The following is a 26782-nucleotide window of genomic DNA, read 5'->3' on the forward strand; positions in this document are numbered from 1 at the left end:
ATATATATACTTATTTATTTTGTGCATGATAGAATAATAGTATTCTGCTATTTTCTGGTCTATATTCTTACATTTGTTATCAATTTTAAAAACGATTTAATTATACATAAGAATACATACATCTAGATTCAAGAGTTTTTATTTGTCACATACACAATTATACAGAGTATAACCAGCAGTGAAATGTAGGACATCTATGCGTTATTACATATAGGCTATACATTGTGCATTGTACCTGTGCCTTTTGATATATTTATAGCGTGATAGCGCCCATCTCTGGCCGTGGAGCAGACATCAGCAGCAAGGAGGAAAACAGCACCACGCGCCTCAGCAACAGTAGCGTAGTCTGGTGTGCGCGGGCACGAGCACGGAACCGAGCGCGCACCTCAACGCCAGCTGTCCTCCGAGGGGGACCCTTACCGCCCCTCCCCAAAAGACATGTCTGCAACCGCATAAACCAGAGAATTTTGAGCCTTTTATCCTTCAGCTGACGAGGACCAATTCATAAATTCACTCGCTTCGATATTACAGCTCTAGCATCACCTTTACACAGCGACAGCCCATCGACCCCCAGCAGCGCAGCAACGCCCATAGCAACGGCACTGCGCATCCTCAATCTGTTTCTCTGACCCAGCAACACCGGCCGCCCTCCACCAACAACCAACCTGCTTTCCAACGACCTTCTGAACGCTGCATCCATATCACACCGTTGTGTTTTTCTTTTTATCGCAAAGGACCATGAACGCGCCGCGTGCAGTTATTGTCTCATCAGTCAAGGGTGCGTAGCCTATATGAAGCATCGTGCGGTTATTTAGCAATGCATTGCATATTATTGTTCTATTGTGGATGCTGTTTTTGCTCGCCGAATAATTGAATCCCTGAAACTGTTGTAGATTATGAATAATGTGACCAGTGTAATCTATAAAGCACTGGCACAAACCGAGATGCATGCGGTTCATGGTCTTGTTTTCGTTATTCCTGAGCGCGGGGCGCGGTGCTGCAGATTTCACACGGATGCGACTCTGCGTCTGTTGCGATCATTTAATCCATCGGCAAAAACCATTATAAACACATAATTAGAGTTTTGTCATGTCAGCATAAAATAAACAGATTCAATGATGCAGTCATTTTATATGTAATGTTTTGGATAATTTTATTTTAATGACGAATCATTTCACCAAAAATTTAATTTTATTAATACATTTAATTAATTTGGTCTTGAAGCGTGTTCTGCATTGTATTAACATTACACCTTATCTAAATTGGTTGCCATGGCAAACACCATGGCTGAAAACAGGGGGCACTGTGTGGGTAAACAACCATTACAATAACTCAGCCTTCAGTTGACTGTAGGCTGCATTTCAATTGTTTTATATTAATGCTTAAAAATATATATTACAGAATGTCAAACCAGGACGCAGATGGAGTGAAGTTTACAAAGTGACCTCAGTAATCTTGTGTTTTTGTTTGTTTATATGTGACCATGGACCACAAAATGTGTTTATAATTTATACATCATCTGAAAGCTGAATAAATAAGCTTTACATTGATGTATGATTTGTTAGGATAGGACAATATTTGGCCGAGATACATGTATTTGAACATCTGTAATTTGAGGGTGTAAAAAAATCTAAACACTGAGAAAATTGCCTTTAAAGTTGTACAAATGAAATCCTTAGCAATGCAAATTACTAATCAGAAATTAAGTTTTGATATATTTACGGTAGGAAATTTACAAAATATCTTCATGGAACATGATATTTACTTAATATCCTAATGATTTTTGGCATAAAAGAAAAATCAATAATTTTGACCCATACAATATATTTTTGGGTATTGCTACAAATATACCCGTGCAATTTAAGACTGGTTTTGTGGTCCTGGGTCACATATATGGTAGGAACAGACAAAGGGAGAAAAAAAATGTGGTGTGTAGTGAAGAACAATAAGATTGCAGAGAATATAAATGGGGAACAGCGGTTAAAACCAAATGGAGCCACACATGATGGATTAAGAGATTATGGATAGAGGCCAAGAGATAATGATTGTTTTACTGCAGGAGAGGAGGGTAAATGCTGGGTCAGCTGGTCAGATTAAAAAAATTACAATCTAACCTTCTAAAATAATGATAAATATATATTAATGTCTTTGGGTCTAAATATAAAATATACTTCTTTTTCGTCTCTTTTTACCTTAGTCACTGGTCATTTCGAAAGCCCTTCCACCAGCTGAAACATTAAGGGATCCTCCTCCCTTCAACTCACCTGTAAGTTCTGGCCTATCAAGGACCTGGCAGCGGCACGGGAGCTCCGCCCACCACACCCTCTAAATGAGGGACAAGGCCACCCAGGTGAGACATTTATGCCGTTTAAATGCTATGCATATATATTACATACACTAAATGATCAAAATTATACCATAAGGAGAGAGAATTATTTATATATATATATATATATATATATATATATATATATATATATATATATATATATATACTGTATATAGTATGTAAAAAATTTAATATATAAAAACACTGAAGTATAACATATGTGAAAAAATAGAGATAATTTTGTTTGCATCAATGCTGATAAATACACAATGCCTTTAGAGTACCTGTAATTTACAAATTTTTACATTATTTAGTAAAATATTGATAGGCAGGAAACATGTTTTACATATGATTTATATATTTAAATTATAATTAATTATATAATAGTATACAAAATATATAATGAAATGTATATTACACACACATGCTTAAAGTTTTTTTTTTTTTTACACACAAGCACCCTGGTATATTTTCTTCTTGTCCATGTGTTATAGGGTGAAAAAAGGTTGCTTCGTAATTTTTTTAGTGTGAAAAAATGCAGCAAAAAAATTGAAATGATAGTTAATAGTTACTGTGGATGTTATGATGATAAAAAGAAGAAGAAGAAGAAGATTCACTCAAATGTTCTTGAAGCCATACAAAACAAACAAAACTGATTAATCTTCTTCCTTGTGGCGATTTGTGAATGAATCATTCAATGCTTGAATTGTTTGGTCCAATCTCTGTTCTTCGCTCATTCTCTGTCTTTTTTCCTTGTCAGACCCCTAGGGCCTGGGTAGATGAGCGGAGGAGAGGCTCTCATAAGCGATCGGCTTCCTGCGGCAGCACTGACCAGCTGAAAGAGGTGAGACATCTAGAGCTATTGTAACATGTGCTGATCCACCCTCCTCATTTTTATGTACTATGCTATTCATCATCTCTGTTTTGACTTCTTTTAGATCGCAAAATTGCGACAACAACTCCAGCGGAGCAAACGCAGCAGCCGCCATCGCCGGGACAAAGACCGCAAATCCCCCTTTAATGGAAACCATGCCATCATCCAATCACAGGTAGGCTTCATCGCATCCCAGCAGCCACCATTTGTGCTTGTGTGTGAATAACGGGGGGCTCTTGTACATCATTAATAATACCTCCATAACCTGGGCTAGTACACGCTGCAGAACTGAAGTAGGCCAAACGTCTGGAGAATTTAATAGCGCCCCACTTTCCTGCATATCTGTCCCAATTTTGTGCTTTCTCTGGCCCCTCGGAGACTGGGGGACAGGATTGTACCAAAGAACAGTGGCTGGTTTTAGAGTAGATTACAAAGTGTCCTCTTGCAGCCTGCCTTCACCAGCACAGTCTTTGGATGAATAAGTAAACACATTGTATTTCTATGCGTGTGAATTTTATATAATTTGTGGAATTAATTAAACATAACATCTCAGCAGTATAATAGACCTAGCATGCAAATGAGCTCCCTTAGTAGAAGACATTTTATTGTTTACTTGAAGGAGTATTTCAGGTTAAGTTAAGGTCAATATAGGACTGCCCCGTAATAGTCAACTAACCGTTAGTCGACCAGAAGAGGCTTGGTCGAACAAAATTTTATTAGCCGCTTAGTCACAGAAAATAAATAAATAAATAAAAATCCACTTTGGAGAAGTCACATAGATCGTTAACGGCTGGTCTTTGTGGTAATACAGTACATCGGGCAGGACATCCAAACACTCACCTATCATTCATCGCCCTCAAATATGGCTTATCATCTGAAATATGTAAGAAGCAACAACTTTACATGGCCGCTCAATTTAATGTTAACATGGAAAAATGTGCGCTCTTGTGTCTGTGCGGAGTGTAGAAGCTGAATAGATTTTTTTTTTAATAGATAATTTTTGCTCATACAGATGAGAGTAATACATCTTTCAAATCTGTAAAGACTCTACATTTATTTTTATCCACTCACAATAACAACAAATCATTGTGCTTTTGTGAAATAATGAAAGCAAACAGGAAGTGCTTTCTGGAGTCTCAATCTCTGTGAACTTGAGTGCGAAACTCCATGTATATTTGTCTTACAGACATGAAAATATATATCTATAGAGAGCGAAATGTCTACTTTAAAAAAACAAATATTCTCAGATTATGTATGAAACATTCAAGCGCATCCACAACTGCAAAGATGACGAGTCGTTGTCACTGACTTCTCTTAAATCGAAAACAAAGAAAGCATTAGTTTATTAATACATTTTTTAAATGTTAATTCAGTCTCCTTACTGTTTTTCCATGACATATTCATAATAATTCTTTCTTCTGTTGCTGCGCTATGGCAAGCTTATGCGTGCATGTGAGCGCTTATTAGGCTATGTAGGCAATTAAAGGCTTATTATTATGATTTATTAATAAATGTGCGATTAGTCGACTAATGCTTCAAATGAATGACTACTAGTCGATTCGAAAAATCTGTAGTCGAGGGCAGCCCTAGCTCAATCATTAGCATTTGTGGGCTAATGTTGATTACCACAAAAATCATTTAGACTTTGTGGTTATGGTGAGGTACTTACAATTTGTTACAATTAATTCGAAGTACTCACAGCAACCATTGCTCAAGGAAATTTTGTAAAATTCAATCATTTAAATAGGAATCTGCATGATCGAAAATTTCACGTAAGGTTGGAACAGATTTCGCATTTGTTTCAGCCTTTTCACACAAATTTGCTGCATTGACCAACAAAATTATACAATTTAAAAAAAAAAAAAAAAAAAAAAGTTAGTGATCAATTTTTCCACATTAAAATCATGTAAGGGGTCATTTACACAGATTGAGTTTTTGTAACTTTTTTTTGTAACTTTTTTTAACTTGAAACGGCATTTTGAGAAACAAGACACAAGTGTAATGGTCTATTTTGTTCATGTTTACATAGAAAAGCAATGGAAAAGTCGTGCAGTGGAATGAAAAAACATGTTCTGTGTGAGCGGACCTTTAACATTCATAAAAACATGCAAAATGCACATTTTGTGGCCATACTACTAAATAATGGAATTTATTTATTTAATTGTTTTTAAAGAAGGAAGGAAGAAGTAGAAACTAGTTTTTGTATGCCACAATTTCCATAGATTGATCTTAATTCATACCAAACTTGGAATATTCCTTTGTGTTTTGAAGATAGGAGAGGGTTTGTCAATATATCTAAAAAACCAAGAGGACTCATACTTGTTTCTGAGAAATGCGGCATACAGAAAAAGAAATATTTTAGCTATCCAAAACTATAAATGGCAAAAATCATAAGAGCATGAAGAAAATATTGAGAAAGAGCACTTACATCACACTATACTCAAAATAAGCCCTCTCAAGCTCAGCAGTAATGGGCTCTGAAATGGTAATGCTCTCTGTAGTCAGTGGTTTGTGTAGAATGATGGCGCTTAGCCTGGCAGAATGTTTGATTTTTGGCAGTGGAGAGACTGTAGAGATTGTGTATGTGTGGGCTCAGCATGTGTGGGAGTCGTTCTAACAGGATTACACAGAAGGCTGGTTTCCCCTACAGCGGGAATGTTTGTGGACCCATACGCATTTCTGAAGAAGCATTGTACCCTTTCCTCTTTTTCACTCTCAGTCTCAGATGCCTAAAACCATCCTGATTCCCATCCCCATCTCTAAGTCCACACCTCCCAGATTTCGGAACAGCATAGAGGGGCTCAACCAGGAGATTGAACGCATCATCATACGAGACACTGTGGAGCGAGATGAGATCATAGTAGTGAGTGCATCTCAACAACTTTTTGTCTGCAGCTATAGAATAAGAAACCAGAGACATTTCCTAGTTAAGTGGTCAAAATATATCAATTTTCACTGTGTTATTGTGGGTGGGTTCCATATATTATGGTTAATGATGCTTGTGGGTCAAACTGGTTTTAATACAGTTCACCAAAACTGAAATATAGTAAATAGTAATGTTCACAAATCGCAAACATATTAAAAATGTATTCTAACAAAATTATGACTTTACAAAAACACAATGGACATGAGAACATATGATAAATAAAACTGTATTTAACAAAAAGTTGTAACATTTTGTAATTCTATTTAATATTTTAACTTTCTGTGAATATACTGTATAAAGTCATTACCACTTTTTAACTTTTCAAATGTTATTTTATGCTTTTGGAGCACAAAGAATATCCTTTCTGCAAATGTACTTGTTGCAGTTGCAATTTAGTTGATTTTTTATTATTTATTCATATCAAGGTGACATTATTCTTCTAACCCTTCAACCACTGATTATTAAAAGGACATTTAAAAATGTAAAACATTAACAAATGAATATTATATAGCATATGTTGTCTTAATCAAACATATTCATTATCTGGAACATTGAGTGATAATATTTTAAAGTATTTTCTGTCATTTTGAAAGACAATAAACCTTATATTTACCTGTTTTATTTCAGCAAAATTGGAAAGAAATGTAAGGGTTCGGGGGGAAAAATAAGTGATTTTTTGGTGCATACCAGTGAATTATTCATGAGATATATCATATATCTAATGCAAATGTGCAGTATATGTTGTTTTTTCATATTGTTACAGCATAATACAAAGGAAAAAAAAGAGAAAATAATCAGGAGGAAAGAATGCAGCGGACTCAAGAGAGATATTATTGTTATGTCACATTAAAATATCAAGCTTACATTATTCTCCTGATGTCTAAAGGAAATTGTACAGCTCATTCAGTCAAACTGATGGATAAGGATTATGATTATGATTTGAAATTATTTGTTTCATTATTTGTCTTTTTGAACAGTACTTGTCCAAACCAAAAGTGCCTCCCATAATTTAAAACGCAACATCCTCATTACGAAAAAGGTGGATAGGGACTATAACAAAGCTTATCGGTGCAGAATCAATACTAATTGCTTTTGTCCTACAATTGCTTGCGTCCTAATTAAGCAAATGTGTGTATGTGTTTTAGCCACAGGACGTTCCTGATGGGCACCGTGCGCCCCCGCCCCTCCCCCAGCGCAGCAGCAGCACACGGAGTATTGACACACAGACGCCCTCCAACGGCGGCCTCGGCAGTAACCGTAGCAACAGCAGCAGCCGGGCTGACTCTGTCTCACCCTCGTACCTCAGCATCCTCAACGACACGGTCGGAAACAGCCCGCTCGAAGACACGCTCAACGAGAGCAAAGAAAGAGGTCAGAAGTACACGCAGCATCAGCATCATCACACAATAACCTAACATCAAACTATTTAAATCCTAAATATTCCTTTTTCCTGTCTTAGACCTAGGACCTTGGTCTCCTCTGCCCAAATATGCTTCATCTCCAAAGCCCAACAACAGCTATATGTTCAAACGTGAGCCTCCGGAAGGCTGCGAGAGAGTCAAAGCTTTTGAAGAAAACCAGTGAGTAACCGCTTTGTAGACATTTTGTCTGTATATTGGTGTCTTTTACCTATGAATAAAGTATAAAATAGGATTTGAAACTAAGTGCTTTTTCATTTTCAACAGTCAGTTGAAGTAGCTATACATTCAGAAAATGTCCAAAATATTATGAGCTATTTTATTTTGTATTTATTTTAAATGATATTTGCATTTTTTTAAACCCTGTTACCAAAATATTGTTTGAATACTGTTAGAAAAAAGGTATGTGATTTTGTTATTTTGTAAATAAATAAAAAAACACAATATGAAATATATGAAATGATGATAGATATGAAATAAATTAAAATAAATTTTATTTAAGAAAATTAGGTAACAGGGTTGTAGATTCAGCCCAAATTAAGCTATAATTACAATAAATATTTTCTATAAATTAAAGACAAATATTTGTTTGATCATTTTTCCCAAAACTTATGGAAGCCCGTTTTAAATCATAACTAAATTATAACATAGAAAATCATAAATATGAGAAGAAAAGTCTAAATTAGGCCATAAATTAGACGTAATTATGAGATAAAATAAATTTTGACAAATTGTCTTAGCCATAATTATGAGACTAGTCATAGTCAGTAATGGCACAAAAAGTCTAAATTATAACATAAAAAGTTTAAACTCAGTCATAATTGACTTTTTGTCTCAATTTTAAATTTTGTCTTTTTATCTCATATTTATGACTTAATATGTCATAAATATGATTTATCAAAGCAAGATTTTTTTTTTCTTATTTGGCCAAAATGGGCTTTCATACAAAATAACTTTTTGGTAAAAGAATTGAAAAGTTGAGCTTGACGAATACAATTAATATTGTAATTTGTAAAAGTACTGCTGAGGTGGGTCCTTGTACTTTAAAAGAAGTGATGGTACACTCATTTGTATCTCGTGCGTGGAAAATACCAAGACTTAGCTATTTTGCAATAAAGGATTCCTCACATAAAAAAGAATTGTAAGGGATTTAACTCCCAGGAACATTCATATTTTTATCAATATAAATTATACATTTTCATGAAAGAGCCATGAACTGGTCTTTCCATCTTCTGTTCCAGGCCAAGGCCTCTCCACGAGATTCCTCCTTATCTCTGCCCAGACAGAAACAAAGTGAACTTCATTCCCAAAAGCGGCTCTGCTTTCTGCCTGGTGAGCATCTTGAAGCCTCTGCTGCCCACCCAGGAGCTGAACTTCCGTAGTGGGGTGGGATACCGCAGCATCTCCCCCTCATTTGTGCCTCTGGGTGGGGTCGCGGTGAGGAGCCTGTCCCCCTCCATGGGTCCCGTCTTGTCCCGTGGACGTCAGTCACCATGTCTCCCACGACACCTTGAGGAACCAGAAGGTTAAAACGGATCAGAGGAATCTTAGCTGATGAACAGAGATGCCATTTTTCCCACACTCCTGTATCGTCTGATAGAGTCAGAGCTTTGTTAGGAATTTAATCAAGAACCGGTTCTGAACAACTCCGAGGGAGGAGTTAAAGGAGGTTTTCAAGATGGTGTATGTATATAAATGAAACATTTTTAGTATAGCACTGTTTTTTACTTTCTCAGCTATTTATTGCATTTTACCATGAAGCCTTTGAATTTTCTTATGTATAACTGCATCCTTTAACCTGCACAAAAGCTTGGAATAATTTTGTTTGATTTTTGAAAGATGTCTCTTAAGCTCACCAAGGCTGCATTTATTTGATTGGAAATACAGTAAAACAGTAATATTGTGAAATAATATTACATTATAAAATGTTTTCTAAACGTCATTTAGTCCTGTGATGGCAAAGCTGAATTATCATCACCATTTTTCTAGTCTTCATTATCACATGAAATCATTCTAATGTACTGATTTGGTGCTCAAGAAACCATTTCTTAAAATCATTGTAGTAAACAGTTTTTAAGAAGTTAATAAATTAATTATTTTATTCAGCAAGGATGCATTAAATTGATCAAAAGTGACAGTAAAGACATTTATAATGTTACAAAACATTTCTGTTTCAAATAAATGACATATTTAGAATTTTCTATACAACAAAGAATCCTGAAAAAAAATCAGTCATGATTTCCACAAAAATATTAAGCACCAAAAACTGTTTTCATCATTAGTAATAATAAGAACTGTTATTAATAGAGTACCAATAATAATTCTGAAGGATCATGTGACACTGAAGACTGGAGTAATGACAGTTAATGAAAAGGTCCGTGAAAGTGTTTTTGTGTGTCTGGGATGGCACAATAATGCGTCGTTCACTTGAAGAACGCAAGCTTCTAGAGGGCACATACAGTAAGTCTGAAGTAATGAATTTAGGTAAAGGGGTGCAGAGCCAGTGGTGGTTCTGTAGGCAAACATTAATGCCTTGAATTTAATGCGAGCAGCTATTGGTAGCCAGTGCAAATTGATGAACAGAGGCGTGATGTGCGTTCTTTTCGGCTCATTAAAGATTAATCTTGCAGCGGCATTTTGGATTAATTGTAGAGGTTTAATAGAATTGGCTGGAAGACCTGCCAAGAGAGCATTGCAATAATCAAGTCTGGACAGAACAAGAGCCTGAACAAGGAGTTGTGTTGCATGTTCCGAGAGAAAGGGCCTGATCTTCTTAATATTGTATAATGACTGGAAAGTTTTAGCAATGTGGTCTGAGAAATTCAGCTTATCATCAATCACAACTCCAAGGTTTCTGGCTGTTTTTGAAGGAGTTATGGTAGATGAGCATAACTGGAAGGTTAATATACAATATTACAGTTTTAGTGTATTTCCAATTATATTTTAAAATAGCCTATATTAGCATAGAATAGAATAAATGACAGTTTCTACTAATAAAATAAATCCAGCTTTGGTGAGTATAAGAGACTTCTTTAAAAAAAAAAAAAAAAATCTTAATTTTTCCAAACTTTTGACCTGTAGTGTAAATGTAAGTGATTTGATTTACTAGGGAAATTGAGGTTTTAGTTCACAGTTTTGCTTGCTCATAGTTTACATGCAGTTTGAATAGTGCTGGAAGAACAACCAGAAATGTTGTAGCAGACTTGAGGAGGACTAACAAACGTGCCTGACTCCCACCACTCGTTCATAGGACCCCATTTGCATACAGTCTTTTTCTATCATCGTCTGTCCCTACATCCAGTCTCACCCCTTAAATGTATAGAGCCCTTCCCCATATCCGTAGCCTGTATGTGCTTAATGTGATTTGCTGGCGAGAGGAAGTTTTGATGGTACACGAATAGCCTGGACACGCATTAGGAGACATAGATCAAATGTAGCGGACAGTATTATGATTATAATGCACTTATCAGTTCTGTTGCTAAATTTCAAGATTAGTTCAACAGAAAGGTGTTATTAGTGTAATTTTCAATCGAGTGAAGGAAAATAGATCAGACTATCAGAGCACACTGGATATGAAAGACTTGTCATGAATAACAGCGAGAGAAAAGTGATGCAAATCATGGCTTTAGCTAATAGTGAACTGATTTGAACTGTAGCATCTTTATACTGTGAAATTTACCATTAATCACGCCGTGAAGCTTCCTTTCTTCCAAAAAGACAAAAAAAGTTGAAAGAAAACGGGCAATCCTGAACAAATTGTATGTAATTGCCTTAATACTGAATTGAAATAGAGAAGTGTGTAAATTAGACAGGTGCCTGGTGTTATTGGATTTGTTTAAGTTGTTACAAGATGTTTGTCTTTCTGTGAATGCATTTCAAAATGGATGTAACTCTGGTTTCTTGACAGAATAAAATTGGATTTTATATTGACAAATAATGTGAGAGATAACAATCAGAAACGGAATTCTACTCCGATTTATTTGCTCTCAAATGCAAAATCTCTAAATCCAGTTTCCTTCAATGAAATTGTACATTATTTAACTGAAACAAAGGCAAAGTTGCATAAAATAAACAGATGAAAGCAGCTGTGAATGGTGCGGTGTACATTCTTTTTCTTACAAAAAAAAAAGTAATACAATAACATATCAACATATAGTTCCAATCCAAACACAAAGTGACACTTCAAAATGTTAAACCAATCAAAGACAAAAACGAGCTCCATTAAGTATGGAGTGAAATCCTGTGCAAAATGTACAGAAAAAGCTATTCGGATCAACGAACATGTCTATGCTTAAAACAGACAACATTCATTCTAGAACAATCCGAGACTCTGAGACCGTTTAGTGCAAGCAATAACTTGATTTCTTCAACGCAATAGAAAACGGATTGGTCACTCCTCTGGGATAAAATGAGATGTGTAACATTTCTAGAGTAGGATATTTACGTAAACCTGTGCTAAAGGTGACAAATGAAATAAAAATCACACAAAAATATGTTCACAAACACATTCCAGTGTTTTGCATTACAGTGTGACTGAAGAACACTTGGGAGATGTAATTTCTCTGAGTGAGAGTGTTTCAGCATTTCTGTTACTGAAAACAAGAATGCATCACTTATGATTAGCTCCATTACACTGTGACCTTCTGATTCCCACCAAACTAATGGCACAGCACACAACTTGCATATGTAGTTTACAGTAACACTTTTTCATTAGATTAATAAATAATTTCATTTATCATTTAAGGTTAAACTAATCCAGTGAAAGAGACTCCAAAAATATTTTTTGTGATTTATGTGCAACCACACACACTTTGGGTATCGATCTTGATTAAAAATACAGTCTATAATCTATGATAGATGTTATAAATCTGTAACCCTGTTTCTGGACATTAAAACTCCCCTGTCGTACAAAGCAAACAGATATACACACATTTACGCAGGTTTGGTCCTAGGCAAAACAGCCCCCCGCATACGAGATGGGCAAATCCTCACCTTCACGTCCCTTTAAACATGTGCACTTCATAAAGTAACAGATACTTTACTCTCAGGCAACAACACTATGGTGATATAGAGATAAAGTCTTGAACATGTCACCCTTCGGTGACCTAATGAACCATACAGTAAATTCACACACACAATGAACGAATGGAGAAAAGAGAGACATTCCCATATCTCAGAAACTTTCCAGTGTTTTATATGGATAGAGATTTCTGAATGCTTCCTTGGCTCAGGTTGAATCGTTTCAGGAGAGGTAGTGATCCAGCTCCGAATACAGGCTTGGGATATGCACTCCTTTCCATCAAAGAATATTTGGCATGTGATAAAGCTCCAGACCATCCTTCACTGAGAGAGGTAAAAGGCTGCGTTATGACATGCACAATCTCACGTTTGCAATGCAAGATTGCGTGACAAGTAAAGCCATATTTATAAGTTAATTACATATCCACTCATACGTATATATGAAGAGTTCATTTGCAAAAACAGATAACTCCATTTTTAACAATTCTCAGAAATCATGTTTTTTCATTGTGCATTCCAATTAAGCTCAAATCAAACTGCAGTTGGGTTATTTTGACTAGGTAAAAAAAAAAAAACAACAACAAAAAAAAACATCTAACTAACACAAAACAATAAAAACATGAGCATAATAAAAAACATGATTTTTGGAAAATAAAAAAAAAAGCTATCTGTTTTTGCAAATAAAGTCTGTGTATATATATATATATATATATATATATATATATATATATATATATATAAAGTATTTGTACCAATACTTTTGAAGGGCACTGTATTTATATATATTTTTTTTAATTTTTTTTATATTTTTTTTATACAAGTTAATATATAAAAGTTTTTCAAAATGTAATGTAATTTCATTATTCATATACCAGTATTTATTAATATTTTAAATGAGCTTTTTTATTTTTAATTATCTTTCAGTAATTTTGTTATGTTTTTGTCATTTTTATTAGTTTGTTTCCATTTAGATTTAATTGGTTTTTATTTCAGTTTTCCAACTTTTTTGATTGCAGTTATTTCCATTCAAATATTATTTTATCTCAGATTTATTTAAAATAACAAAAACTATTTTAATAGTTTTAGTTAACAAGATCAACACTGAACATATATAACCACTAAATTTAATATCAATAATATCAACACCAAAATAAATAATACATTTTAATAAACCTGGGACTTATTTGTCAGTGATAAACATATACAAACTCACAAAAACACACCTCAAGCATTGAGGAACTCCTGATCACTGCGTCCAATAGCGTCTGGGTTAGACAGAGGGTCCAAATCTGCAAAGAGGTTAAACCAGGCAGACATGTTCCTGGAGCTTCCCTTAGGTGCTAAAAAGACACAGAGAGACAAATCACTACAGAAACAGTACAACAAAAGACCATCTAAGATTGTCTGTATACATCTGTTCGTTTTTGACGTCATATAAAACTCTCACCACTGGCAGATGAGTGTGGACTATTCTGGGTAGGCTGTCCTCCACTGGAAGGTGGTTGAATGGGCGGGGCTTGAAACATAGGTGGAGTTGCCCATCCTGAACAACAGAACGAGAATTAATGTGAACTGCACTGAATACTAGTCGCACAACAAAACTGTTATTCATTCCTCCAGCCAGCAGAGGGCAAATAAAAGATTTGTGCAAACCTGTGGCGCTAAGGCTATGGTCCAGGAGCTGTGATGGCAGGAAGCCAGTGGGTGTTTGCGCCGTTCCTGCTTGCAGTGAAGGAGCAGTAACAGGAGCAGGAGGGGCCTCAAAACAGCCGAAAGCGTCCTGCCATGCCTTACTAAACTCACTAGTGCCACCAGCAGCCCCAGGACTCAGCAGATCCTGCAGGAATGCCAGGTCACCTCTCTCTCCCTCCTCTTCTTTCACCCCCGCAGAGTATAGAGCCTCAGACAACAGGTCCCTGCCTACTACAATAAAAATAAGAAGATAATCAGGCTTTTACACAAAATCTTCCAAGAGTGCATAAAAATCAAACAGAGCATTAAAAGCTGGGGAAAAAGAAAGTAACCTTGAGGAAAGTACAGTTTTTAAAAATGCTTTTTAAAAGTTTTACAGAAACAGAGTCAGAAACACCTGGAGAGTTTTAACAGTGGAAAAGGAAATCTAAAAGATCCGTAAGCATAAAAAGTTTCTAAATAATTTCTATGGAACCTAAAAGGGTTTAAGATTGATTTTAGAGAGTAAGAACAGGCGCTAAGGGAGCCCTGGGCATTGAAGAGATGCCCAGTCAAGCATTTATACCTATTTCAGGTGGTAGACTGCTGGGTAAGGAATCTTGCTTTTCCTCATGTGATACACCTACACCCCACTGAATAGCAGAAGGCATTGAGGCCTCTTGCAGTATCCGAGGCTGCATAACAGCCATGGATGGGTGTAGGGTTGGGGTCAAGGTTGGAATGAGAGAAGGGGTCGAGCCAGGCTCAGGGGTTAATAATAGAAGGCCGTCATCTGTGCTATCTCCACCAAAAGGGCCTAATTGTTCATTCAATGCTGCAGTACAGGGGCAGAAATGAAGATGAGAAATATAAACAGGCATACTGTAAATAAAAGCTGCTCGAATATATTAGGAGTTGCATCGACTATACAAAACGTTGATTAGTTCTATCAATATTTGATGCTTTAAGTCTACGTCAACTGATCAAATGACTTCAGTTGTGCTGCTTCTTCACTGAAGTGAAATTAAATCTAGGGCTGAGCGGTATGACAACATATAAAAAAATAATTAAAACATTTGAAAAAGTCTTTGCCAACATTTGAAACCATTTTCCAATTAATTACGTTACTGTGTGATTATGTAAGGATTTGAATAACAATTAAGATGACTAAATTACTGTCCAAAATAACTAAAACATCATTTGTAATTTATTTTAAAGCTGCAGTCCGTAACTTGTTTTGGTTAAAAATGATCCGAAATAAATATTTGAGCAAGTACATAACCAGCCAGTGTTCAAAACTATCACCTTACTTTAGCCTGATTCACAACGGTAAGCTTATAATAATGTTTTGTAATTTGAGTGGTACTTGTAGGAATTTGTGGGAAATCCGAGCATGCTGCCGCATCATTACGTCACGTCTGTCTAAAGAAGGCATCCCGGCTAATAGGCTATCGCATGTGACTGAGGATCCTGCAGGTGGAGGATCGTTTATAGTCTTTTCTCACAGCAGTTGTGACTTAAATTATATTCCAGTTTTAAATGTGCATCTGATTACAGATAGCCTTTGTGGGATTACACAAATTTTTGTATTTTAAAGAGAACCAGTTTGAAGGAAGAATAATTTGCTTAATTCTTTATATGAAATTTGAAAGGTGTGACAATTAGAGATTAGACTGTACAGAAACTGAAATCAACATGTAATGCTACATACTACATGCAATGCTAATGTTGTTAACATTAACAATTTTAGAAAAAAGTATAACAATAATAATAATTTTCACAGTTTGATGTGATATGAGCTAAGTGATCATTAGATTTAATCATCATTGGTAGCGTGATTTATTGTAATTATTTTCTCCTCAGCTGGTCAGAACAAAAGTGGCAGACTTGTTACTTGTTCAGATGACAATGTCCGATAGAAATTCTTATTTGGGTCATATATTCCAAGACATAGGCTAGAAGCTGTGGTTCCTAAGTACAGTATCCACATCGGTGCAGTGACTGAAAGCCACACATACTCCTAAAACATTAGATTCATCCGTGCTGGAGCTGTGCCAGTGCACAACCCACGCAAGGAAGATAATTCCACAAATAGCTGCAATTCCAGGTTTTCAAACAGAGATGCCACAAAGAGGCAAAACGTAAGGACTGCAGCTTTAAAGGGTTAGTTCACCCAAAAATTCTGTCATTACTCACCCTAATGTCGTTCCAAACCCGCAAGACCGTCGTTCCTCTTTGTAACACAAAATAAAGTGCCCCTATTATGGATTTTTGAAAATTACCTTTCATGCAGTGTGTAACACACCTCTAAGTTTTAAATCTGAAAGTGCACTGTGTATAAAGTTATTGTCTCTCAAAAGAAAGAGTCAACTCTGAATCATTGAAATGAGTCATTTTTAGAACGAATCCCAAGACGTGACATCAACATGAAACATTAGCATATTGCCCACCCACTTGCTGGTCTTTTCGCGTTGGTCTGAATGAAAATGCAAATTCATTCTTTGCCACTAGGTGCCGCTTTTGGAGCAGTAAAATAGCTGTTTCCCCAATAACACTGTAAACAAAGCAGCACTGCACTCACAAATGCTGCTTTATCAGGCATTACAAGCATGATGAAATGAAAATGAGACCAATCACCGCAGATTAGCGTCACGCAAAGGAGGGGTTTGGAAAAATTAATCGTTGAGCGAATCGTTTGGGAGCCTTTGAGCAAGTAGGGAAAAATAAATGCACATTATAAGACAATGAAAGTGTTTTTTGACCTTGCGTGCATGTCAACCTGTTGTTAGGGACTCCCAAAACCAAAACATGAACCTTTCATTATAGGGGCACTTTAAGATATTTTTGATCAAATCTGAGAGCTCTCTGACCCTCCGTAGACAGCAATGCAACGGCAATGTTCCCAGGTCCAGAAACGTAGCACGGACATCGGTAAAACAGTCCATGTAACATCAGCTACGAGAATACTTTTTGTGCGCAAAGAAAACAATAATAACAATTTATTCAACAATTCTTCTCCCTGAGTTATCGTCTTCCGCCATTTTGGAGAGTACCCCAGAACATAATCAGCGTTGTTTACATTCAGAACACGCGCTGTCTACTGAACGTAAACAACGCTGATTACATTGATTATGTTCTGGGGTACTCTCCAAAATGGCAGAAGATGGTAACTCGGGGAGAAGAATGTTTTAATAAATTATGTTATTATTTTCTTTGCACATAAAAAGTATTCTCGCACCTTTGTAAAATTACGGTTGATGGTAATTACTGGTGTCACATGGACTATTTTACCGATGTCCTTGCTACGTTTCTGGTCCCGGGAACATTGCAGTTGCATTGCTGTCTACGGAGGGTCAGAGAGCCCTCGGATTTGACCAAAAATATCTTAATTTAAGTGTTCCGAAGATGAACGAAGGTCTTACGGGTTTGGAACGAAATGAGGGTGAGTAATTAATGACAGAATTTTTATTTTTGGGTGAACTAACCCTTTAATAGTCGACTATGTTTCTCAATGAGCAATGAGTTGTGGGGCAAGGCCTAATATGGAAGAGGGAAGGGAAGTGGTGTGTGGCCAAGTATGGTGACCCATACTCGGAATTTGTACTCGGAACCCATCCAAGTGTACACACAGTAGTGAACATACACCCAGAGCAGTGGGCAGGTAATGCTGCGGCGCCCAGGGAGCAGTTGAGGGTTCGGTGCCTTGCTCAAGGGTCGTGGTATTGAGGGTGGAAAGAGTGTTGGTTATTCACTCCCCCCACCTACAATCCCTGACGGAACTGAGACTCGAACCCACAACCTTCGGGTTACAAGTCTGACTCTCTATCCATTAGGCCACGACTGCCCACACAATGCAAACACACAACTTACTAGAGTCCAGACTGGCACACAAAGAACTGTCAGATCCTCTACTCTGTCCATCTACCGCTCGAGTAGAAACTGTTAAAAACACAAAGAAAGAACATATTTTTAAGAAACTTGAGCCAATAGAAAATCATTGGGCAATCCTGTGTGTTCCCAAAATGTGCTTTAAAAGCTGAACATACCAGTATCGGATGATTCACCCAGCTGTTCATCTTCAAGTGAAACAAGACTGAAACATAAACATACCAACATTAAATTAAATTAATAGACACCCTGATGCATGGCTAAATGGATGCTGAGAAGAAATGATTCACATTATTATGACACACAGTATCAGATTTGAATTACAAAACACCTTAAATTAAATCTAAATTGACAAATTGGAGTGAGTCACAGTGATTTTTCTAGGAAGCGGGTGAGGGTCATCACACTTTTGTACAACAGCATGTCTAACTCAGATAGCACAGGAATAAGTACACTGTCTCATTTCCCGCTGCCAAGATAGGAAATGACAGTGGAACTTTAAGCAGTGTTTCCTGTTCACGAAGGTAGCAGGAGTTTCTAAAAGAACTACAATGTTCCACTCACAGATCAGTAACCAGAGCCTTCAAACAGGCCCCTCGCCTGAAGAGACCTAATCTGAGGGACACGGAGGGTTGCAGAGAATGAGGAAAGAGAGTGAATGAAAGATCTGACAATGAGAGGCAAGCAGGGCGCCTTCAAGGGAAAAGACATGCTTTGTTGATGAAGAATGAAGAAAACTGAGACTGCTAGATTTGTCTGTGTGAGATGCATTGACCATGTGATGTATATTACACACATAAAAACATAAAGAAGCTGAAAATGGCTGGCTCATGGCCAAACTATGTCCGTGTTCTCACTTGTCTGGATGTGTCTTCTTTTCCTCATCTTTGCTGTCCTCGGCTATCTGCGTGGAGACAATCTGATCCAATGGGTCCCTTAATTCCTGTAATGAGTCAATTGTAGTCAAATGAGAACTTAAATCTCATGACAACAGTTTAATTTCGGGGAATTTGTGCATGGACACCTACTTTAAGGGTAGTGAACTGGTAGGGTACATATCCTTTGAAGGCCTCATGGATGCCAGACATCACATATGCAGTCTTCTCCCAGTACTGTAAGAGTGTTGTCTACAGAAAAAACAATACAGGATAAGAAAAGGTTTTAAAAATAAGAGTGAAACAGGTTTTACAGAATAACAGGTGGAAGGAAAACAGTATTTCACATTTTACCTGGTAAGTACATAAGGAATGTGAGAGCATGTTGCAGCGACTGGTGCCCAGCATGTCCACTTTCTGACACACGTCATTCTTCAGTTTATCGAAATGCACTTTTGTTCCTCTAACCTGGGCCTGAACCTGTTCACAAACATACACAGATAAGACACTTCAACCTCCATGTTGTATACAGATGCAAGACCCCACTTCGATTGTTCGCTTTGCACAGTCTGACCTTGCGAAATTTTTCCAGTTGTTTGTAAGTATCTGGGTCCAGTTCCTGTGAGACATCCTTCATCCAGAGCAGAGCTCCGCGGTACTCAGTACGGGCTTTCTCCATCTGGCTGACGGTCAGCAGGGTGTCTGCGATGGCTCTCCTCCGGAACGTCTCCACTTCCTGTTCCAAACGACGGAGAGGGGGACACAGCGCCAACCTAGACATGACATGACAGAGGACAAGACGACAGAGAAATTGTTGCCAGTGGCTTAATCACATGATTGCTGAGTGAATATAGCAAAGGACAGAGATGTTAGTGTGTCTATATTGTTTGCAGAATATAGAAATATTATTTCTAGGGCTGCCAAAGTAACTCTGATTTGTAATAATTGAGTAATTAATCAGAAGTGAAGTATAACATTTTAAAAAAGTAAAAAAAAAAAAAAAAACAGATCACTAGTGAAAATGTTTCTATGTTGCCATTATTTTTCAAATGTAATAAATTAAATGAAAAAATTATATATATATATATTTTTTATAGGTATATGTATTTATTTATAGGTATATGTGTGTGTGTGTATGTATGTATGTATGTATGTGTATGTGTATATATATATATATATATGCATATATTTAAACACACACATTAATATGCTGATGTGGTGTTCAAAAAACATTTGTATTATTATTAGTGCTGTCAAGCGATTAATCGCGATTAATCACATCCAAAATAAAAGTTTTTGTTTACATAATATATGTGCGTGTACTGTGTATATTTATTATGCATATATAAAAGACACACACATTCAGTATATATTTAAAAAATATTTACATATTCATATAATATATATCTAAAAAATATATAATATATAAACAATTTTTTGTGTGTTTTTGCATGTGTGTGTATTTATATATACATAATAAATATAGACAGTACACACACATATCATGTAAACAAAAACTTTTATTTTGGATGTGATTAATCGTTTGACAGCACTAATTATTAGCAAAGTTAAAAATGGTTGTGCCGCTTATTTGGGAAGACTGTTAGTAATTTTTACAGGATTCTTTGATGGACAGAAAGTTCAAAGTTCAAAAAAACAGCATTTATTTGAAATAGAATTTTTTGATGAATTTAAAGCAGCCTTACTGAATAACAGTATTCATTTCTGACTTAAAGCTTTTTAAAGAGTGTATACATAGCCTATACATAATATTCATACATATATATGTATATATACACACATGTGTGTATATATACACATACCATGACCGAACTGCTTAGTTGTTGGAAGACTAGTTGATTAGTCAACCATCATGACCCATTCCCTAACTGCAATGTATTAAATCATGACATATGCACGTGTTCACTATCAAAGCATCATAAAATAAATTGCATTAATGATCTGAAGCCCTGATTTGATCGTATATGTAGAGGAGTGCCTACCTTTGCTTGGCAGAACAGCAGAGGGCTTTACTGGTGGCGTCCATCATACTGCCTGCTTTTGTTTTATCATGCTCTGCCTGGAAGCGCAAGAACAGTCCAAGCTCATTCTCCTCTTGAGAGAGGTCTGAAGAGGTCACAGGAGGTAAAAACAGGGTTATTACCACAACAATAACTCATAGTATTAGAAACAATATGTGGCTTGATTTTATGTGCTGAGCGTTATCAATTATGAGAACCACAAAAACACATTAGTAGAATTATGCTTAAAATTGGCTATTGACTCAACAGTAACAGCACTCATGGAAAGAAACTGAGAAAATGTACTGTATTCCACTGCATGCAAAGGCTTTCAAAACAAGCTGAACAAGACTCTTTGTGTTTGCACACACAAAGAGGGTGGAAGATCATGTTCCTCACTCACGTGTGATTCTTTGCTGGTATTTCTCAATAACTTTCAGGAGTTCTGTGCAAGTGCTCTGGACTGAACGGAAAAACTGGAGGAAACAGATAACACATTATCATTATCAAATGCAATTATTAGTTAATTGCTTTAGTTTTTATTACAAATGTTAAAAAAGGAAGCAGTTCTTCTGTGTTTGTTGCAACAGACAAAAATATCTCTCAACCTTTCATTATTTTCAGCATTTATATACTCAGACAGAACATTTGGTCACCCACACTAAAGAAAAAAAAAACAAAAACACATTAGAACAAAAAAAAAATGCCTTTCCAGTCTTGCTGTCATGGCAACAAAGGATGTTATGTCCCTGATTGTCTGAGAGAGCAGGAGAATGTGCTCTACCTAATACAAGAAACTGACACAAAAAAAATATAAATGACTCATTCTGTTGAGTTGCCTTTGTTCTGGAGAGAGTTTCAAAAGCTTTGAGAAGCCAAATATAGGAACAGGACCGATTCCAGCATTCAATAGTGGGATGAAAACACTGGGATACAGAAAATACCAGTGAAACCCCAACTCACATTCTAAAACCTTGGGAATAGCAGTAGGCACAAAATAATTAATGCTTTTATTCAGTAAAGATGCATTAAACGGTTCAAAACTTAAAGCAAAGACATTTATAATGTTACAAAAGAATCTATTTTGTTAACGAATCCTGAAAAGTATGAGAGTTTCCCAAAACATATTCAGCAGCACAACGGTTTTCAACATTTAACAAAGTTAAAACATTTTCAACAAAGTTTTTAAACACCAAATCTGCATTTAAAAATGTTTTCTGAAGGATCATGTGACACTGAAGCCTGACGTAATGCTGCTGAAAATTAAGCTTACATCACAGAAATAAATCACATTTTAAAATACAAAAAAGGTTGTTTTTAATTGTCATGATATTTCACAATATTATCCATTTTATTGTTTTTTGACCAAATAAATACAGCCTTGGTGAGTCAAGAGTCAATGTTGAAAATCTTACCGACCCCAGACTACGGAATGGTATAGGTCAGGGGTCGGCAAGTAAGTTTGGCATCGGGCCAAAGAAAAAAACATTTCACCACTACATGGCGTGCCAGAACATAGTCGAAGGATAATGTAAGATATTAATTGATGAAAAATGCAACCAGAATTGCCTGTGACAGACTGTTACAGTGTATTTTGTAACTGGTAGTGAGCTGTTACTCTGTGTAAAATCCTGTGTAAAGTATTTCAGTAGCTATGTTTGAAATATCACAGTTCTATGGAAGCCCGTTTCCGCCACTGAATAAAAAATTGAAAAAGCCTATTGCGACTTTTTCTCTCACAATTCTGACTTTTCTTCTTTGCTTTTTTCACAGAATTGTGAGATATAAACTCGCCATTGCGAGTTATAAAGTCAGAATTGTGAGTTAATAGTCCAGTTTTGAGGGGGGAAAAAGACTGATATGTTCTCAGAATTGCAAGTTTATATCTCGGAATTGTGACTTTTTAACTCGCAATTGTGAGTTTATATCACGCAATTCTGAGAAAAAAAAAAGTCAGCTGTCAGCTGAAAATATTCAGAAGGAACAAATTCCTTGAGAAATATAACTTCCCACTCATGTCCATTGCCGTCATTCACATTCTTTCTGATTTGAGTGATCCTTTTCTATCTAGCTAGCTAAATATGTTTAACATGTGAATTCTTGCTAAATATGCAGTTATATTATGGGTCGTTGGCATGAATTGTACTCATGATGGAGCGGTGATGGAGCGCTCTTGGACCGAGTGAAAACCACAACGCTCCCACTTTAAAAAAATCCACTCGCTCCATTCAAATTCACACTGCTCCACTCACATAGCCTACTCTGATTGTGAGTAACTATTGCCGTCATGACAGATCTATTTCAGAACCAGCCGCTATCAAAATAATCTGGCTACGGGCGCAGGCCAGATAAAATTGCTGGCGGGCCACTTTTGGCCCGCGGGCCGCCTGTTGCCGACCACTGGTATAGGTGATAATTTAGCAGTTGCTGTTATCAAAAGCGACCTGCATTATACTTATTACAGGGCACAATGGTGATAGTTCATGGCTCACACCAGCAACCTTCCGGTTACCAGCTTTATAAGCCTTCACAACTACTGTGTTTAAGCAGGTTTGTAAGGGAAGTATTCAAATAATCATAGTTGTGGGGGTGAAAAAATCCATATCTACTTCAAAAATAAGTATTACTGGGGTCATTTCTTGTATTAATACAGTATATTCATGTGGATCAAGTTAAATATGGCGTCCACCCAGACTAAGGTCCATGTGTGCTGATGAAGGTGTGACCCCTGCAGGTAAGGTCTGCGTTCAGGTTACTGTTTAACTCTGTGCACAGGTCTGACAAATATGCAAGAACAACACCCTCAGGAATCAGGTTTGTACAACAGCCTCTCCTAAATAAACACTGTTATTGAATTTACTAATGTAAAATTCCACCATTTCACACCATATGTATGATGCATTATTTTTTTCAAGTTAAGAGGAAACAGTTCTTTGTTACCAAACAGGCTAAAAGCCAATTCATATGATCATAGCGGCAGCTGTGGCTCAACGAAGAAAGAACATGGATACACCTGTTCATTAAGCAAGCAGCCGGGGGGCTTACGGTGGCCTGTCTTCTGCTCTCCTCTACACTGGAAACCATCTAATGACCAGTAAACCAGGATATGCTTAGGTGTAACAGGCCGAGGCAGGGCAAGATTAGACAAGCACACAAACAAACACACGCACACACTTCCTTAACAGTGAGTGGTCTACAGATTTGTATGATTCCAAGTAATCAGCTACTTTCTTTTATAAAAATCTAACTATTAACCCAATGTCAACTAATGTAAAGTAGATTATCTCTCACACATACTGCCAACCAAATACAACACTTCCAGGCTAAAATAAATCGAGACTCAATAAAATCAGTGTTCATGTATTCAGATCCTAAAACCTGGAGTGCAAGATCAAAAAGAAACCAAAGCTTAGGCTACAAATGCCCCAAATACTTCAAGGGAGAGTTCACCCAAAAATGTGATTTCTGTCATCACCTCATGTTATTCACAACATTCAAGTCATTCAGGTTTGGAATGACATGAGTTTGCCATGACATCCAGTCTAAATGCCAGGGCCACAGTGGTACAATCAAGCACAGCTGATCAAAGTACAGCATCATCTAGAGATCTGTTCATCTACTCTCTTCCCTGTGATCATGTGACAGTACACCATTAACCTCCCTCCATCTCATTCAGTCATTTCTCTGTCATTTTCAGGCATACACACATCAAACAAAAAAAAAACAATTATTTCGCTTTCAACTATAAAAAAAAGCAGAATGAGTCATACACGGTCACTGAAAGAAACACCTAGTCCAGTGACGTTACACTTTCACCTAAATCTGACTTCACAGAGGTCATTTTACTACATTTAAAAGAGTGCTCATACCTCCAATTTTGCATCAAGATCTGCGTCAGATGCCACCACATGCTCATCTTCTTTCTTCCCTGTGGCCTTGATCAGAACTTGCTTGGTCTTCCAGAACTTCTTCTGCATTCGGGCCATGACAGAGCTGTCCTCCCCCAGAACTGCTCTGCCACTGAACATGTCACTGGAGAACCTGAAAGAACACACCATGCTCATAAAAACGGAATATAAGAAGAGGAGGGGTAACATTCATTGGACAAAGTCAAGATACCAACCCATAGCTGTCCATCTTCTTGATGAGTGTGGCTTAAATCTGCAAATGGGATAGAAATATTGAATCATGCCTTGGGTCACAAGACCTACACTACCAAGTTAGGGGTCAGTCATTCTTTTAAGAAATTAATATATTTATTCCAGTAGAATGCATTCAATTGATATTTTATGAAGTTATTTTTATTTCAAATATTTTAATAATACTTTGATTTTATTTCAATAAATCAGTCACGATTTCCACAAAAATATGAAGCTGCATAACTGTTTGCAACATTGATGATGATAATAAGAAATACTTGAGCACCAAATCAGCATATTAGAATGATTTCTGAAGGATCATAAACTGAAAACTACAGTAATGACTACTGAAAATACACGTTTGCCATCACAGGAATTAATTACATAGAAATAAATTAAAATAGAAAAGTTATTTTAAATATCTAAACTGTAATAATATTTCACAACAACACAGATTTACTGTATTTTTCAAATATGTTTGGTGAGCATAAGATAAATTTTACAGACTTTTACAGACAAAAAGTATACTTTTTACATTTATATACGTTTAAAAATGAATTAAAACATTTTATTACTTTTTGAAAATCAGCGGTGGCATTCAGCAGACACTGAAATAACTGGATAAAATACCATCAATGTTTTGTTTTTTTAAATCCAATAAAAATGTATAATTATTTCAATGCTATAAATAAGGGTCACTGCTGGACAATTTAAATTAATAATAAATAAATCTGAGCTTTGAGGAAATTCAGATACATAAGAATACTTAATATGGCAAAATAAATGGAATGTCCTTTGCAAACTGCTGTCTTTTTGTTCTTTTGAGGTAACAGCTGTTAGCTCTTACGGTGACTGCAATGTCTTTCACGGTCACAAATACCCAAAATCAATGACACATACCGCATCCCCAAAAAAGAAAAAGAAAAAAAAAAACACGTTTAAAGCAAGTCAAAAGAAACTGTGATAAGAACCAAACACCTGTCCTGGCATTCATTCAACATAACTAATGTTTAAATCATTAATGTTTAAGCGATCTCAAAGGTTGTTTAACAATTTAGTCACTAAATACATAATAAACTTACATTTTTCCGCAAAACAAATCGCATGTTTATGAGCTGACGCTGTTCTGATCGCACCTTCCTCCTCATCATCATGGGTCTGGTTACAATGTTGCAAGCAGCAGCCTGCTCGCTTTTATCACGTTTGCTTGTATTTTTCCATGCATTTTAGTGTACACAACTGCTACTTTGTTTTGAATAGATAGACTGAACCATGCATTCCTAGTGTATACAGGACTCTCTGCAAAGATAAACGAATAAATATTGTAAAAAACTGTTACCGGATCCCAAACAAGATAAGGAGTCATCGAGCTCTCGTTGCGTTTCCCTAGAATAACCCTATTAACTTAAAACACGTATTTGACATGGCGACTTCAGTCTGCAGTTCGAAACCGACAATATACGGGTCCTGATGAATTACAGTTTGCATTCAGTAATTATGAGTGTATATATTTTAAGAAATTGTTATTAGGGCATCGCATTTCCTTACCCGCTGACGTTGCCTTGAGCACCGATGGGAACGTTCACGCACGTCATTCCCGTGAGCTGAGAGGCAGCGAGAGC

The 26782-nt window shown here is 36.4% G+C and overlaps 2 protein-coding genes across 4 annotated transcripts; one reads left to right on the top strand and one right to left on the bottom strand.

Moving 5' to 3' along the window:
* The first annotated feature begins 367 nt into the window (after positions 1–367).
* fam117ba (family with sequence similarity 117 member Ba) lies at positions 368–11630 on the top strand. The gene is made up of 8 exons (XM_079432810.1): positions 368–778; positions 2198–2350; positions 3090–3173; positions 3268–3378; positions 5923–6066; positions 7275–7500; positions 7589–7709; positions 8789–11630. Exons 2-8 carry the CDS (start codon positions 2330–2332, stop codon positions 9075–9077), a joined length of 996 nt encoding a protein of 331 aa, XP_079288936.1. The 5' UTR covers positions 368–778; positions 2198–2329; the 3' UTR covers positions 9078–11630.
* ical1 (islet cell autoantigen 1-like) lies at positions 11499–26782 on the bottom strand. 3 transcript variants are annotated; one of them, XM_079432808.1, is made up of 17 exons: positions 26709–26740; positions 26243–26459; positions 25145–25182; positions 24891–25062; positions 21425–21497; positions 21004–21127; positions 19575–19773; positions 19355–19480; positions 19154–19252; positions 18983–19068; positions 18284–18330; positions 18108–18176; positions 14824–15072; positions 14220–14489; positions 14014–14109; positions 13790–13906; positions 11499–12890 (listed from the first exon to the last, which is right to left on the bottom strand). In XM_079432808.1, exons 3-16 carry the CDS (start codon positions 25156–25158, stop codon positions 13791–13793), a joined length of 1740 nt encoding a protein of 579 aa, XP_079288934.1. In that variant the 5' UTR covers positions 25159–25182; positions 26243–26459; positions 26709–26740; the 3' UTR covers positions 11499–12890; position 13790. The 3 variants fall into 3 exon arrangements, with proteins under 3 accessions (XP_079288934.1, XP_079288933.1, XP_079288935.1); XM_079432807.1 differs by lacking the exon at positions 26243–26459 and having other exon boundaries at positions 26709–26765; XM_079432809.1 differs by lacking the exons at positions 14824–15072; positions 26243–26459 and having other exon boundaries at positions 26709–26782.

This window comes from Barbus barbus (assembly GCF_936440315.1).
Source record: "Barbus barbus genome assembly, chromosome: 13".
Classification (NCBI taxonomy): Eukaryota; Metazoa; Chordata; class Actinopteri; order Cypriniformes; family Cyprinidae; genus Barbus; species Barbus barbus.

Bases quoted from the DNA above. Each gene is read 5' to 3' on its own strand.
- fam117ba (XM_079432810.1), top strand. From the start codon at position 2,330: ATGAGGGACAAGGCCACCCAG. The intron at 3,174-3,267 runs GTGAGACATCTA...GACTTCTTTTAG, and splicing joins GCACTGACCAGCTGAAAGAG to ATCGCAAAATTGCGACAACA. The intron at 6,067-7,274 runs GTGAGTGCATCT...TATGTGTTTTAG, and splicing joins AGCGAGATGAGATCATAGTA to CCACAGGACGTTCCTGATGG.
- ical1 (XM_079432807.1), bottom strand. The intron at 19,069-19,153 runs GTAGGTGTCCAT...GACTCATTACAG, and splicing joins ACCAGTTCACTACCCTTAAA to GAATTAAGGGACCCATTGGA. The intron at 13,907-14,013 runs GTGAGAGTTTTA...GTGTCTTTTTAG, and splicing joins TCCACACTCATCTGCCAGTG to CACCTAAGGGAAGCTCCAGG.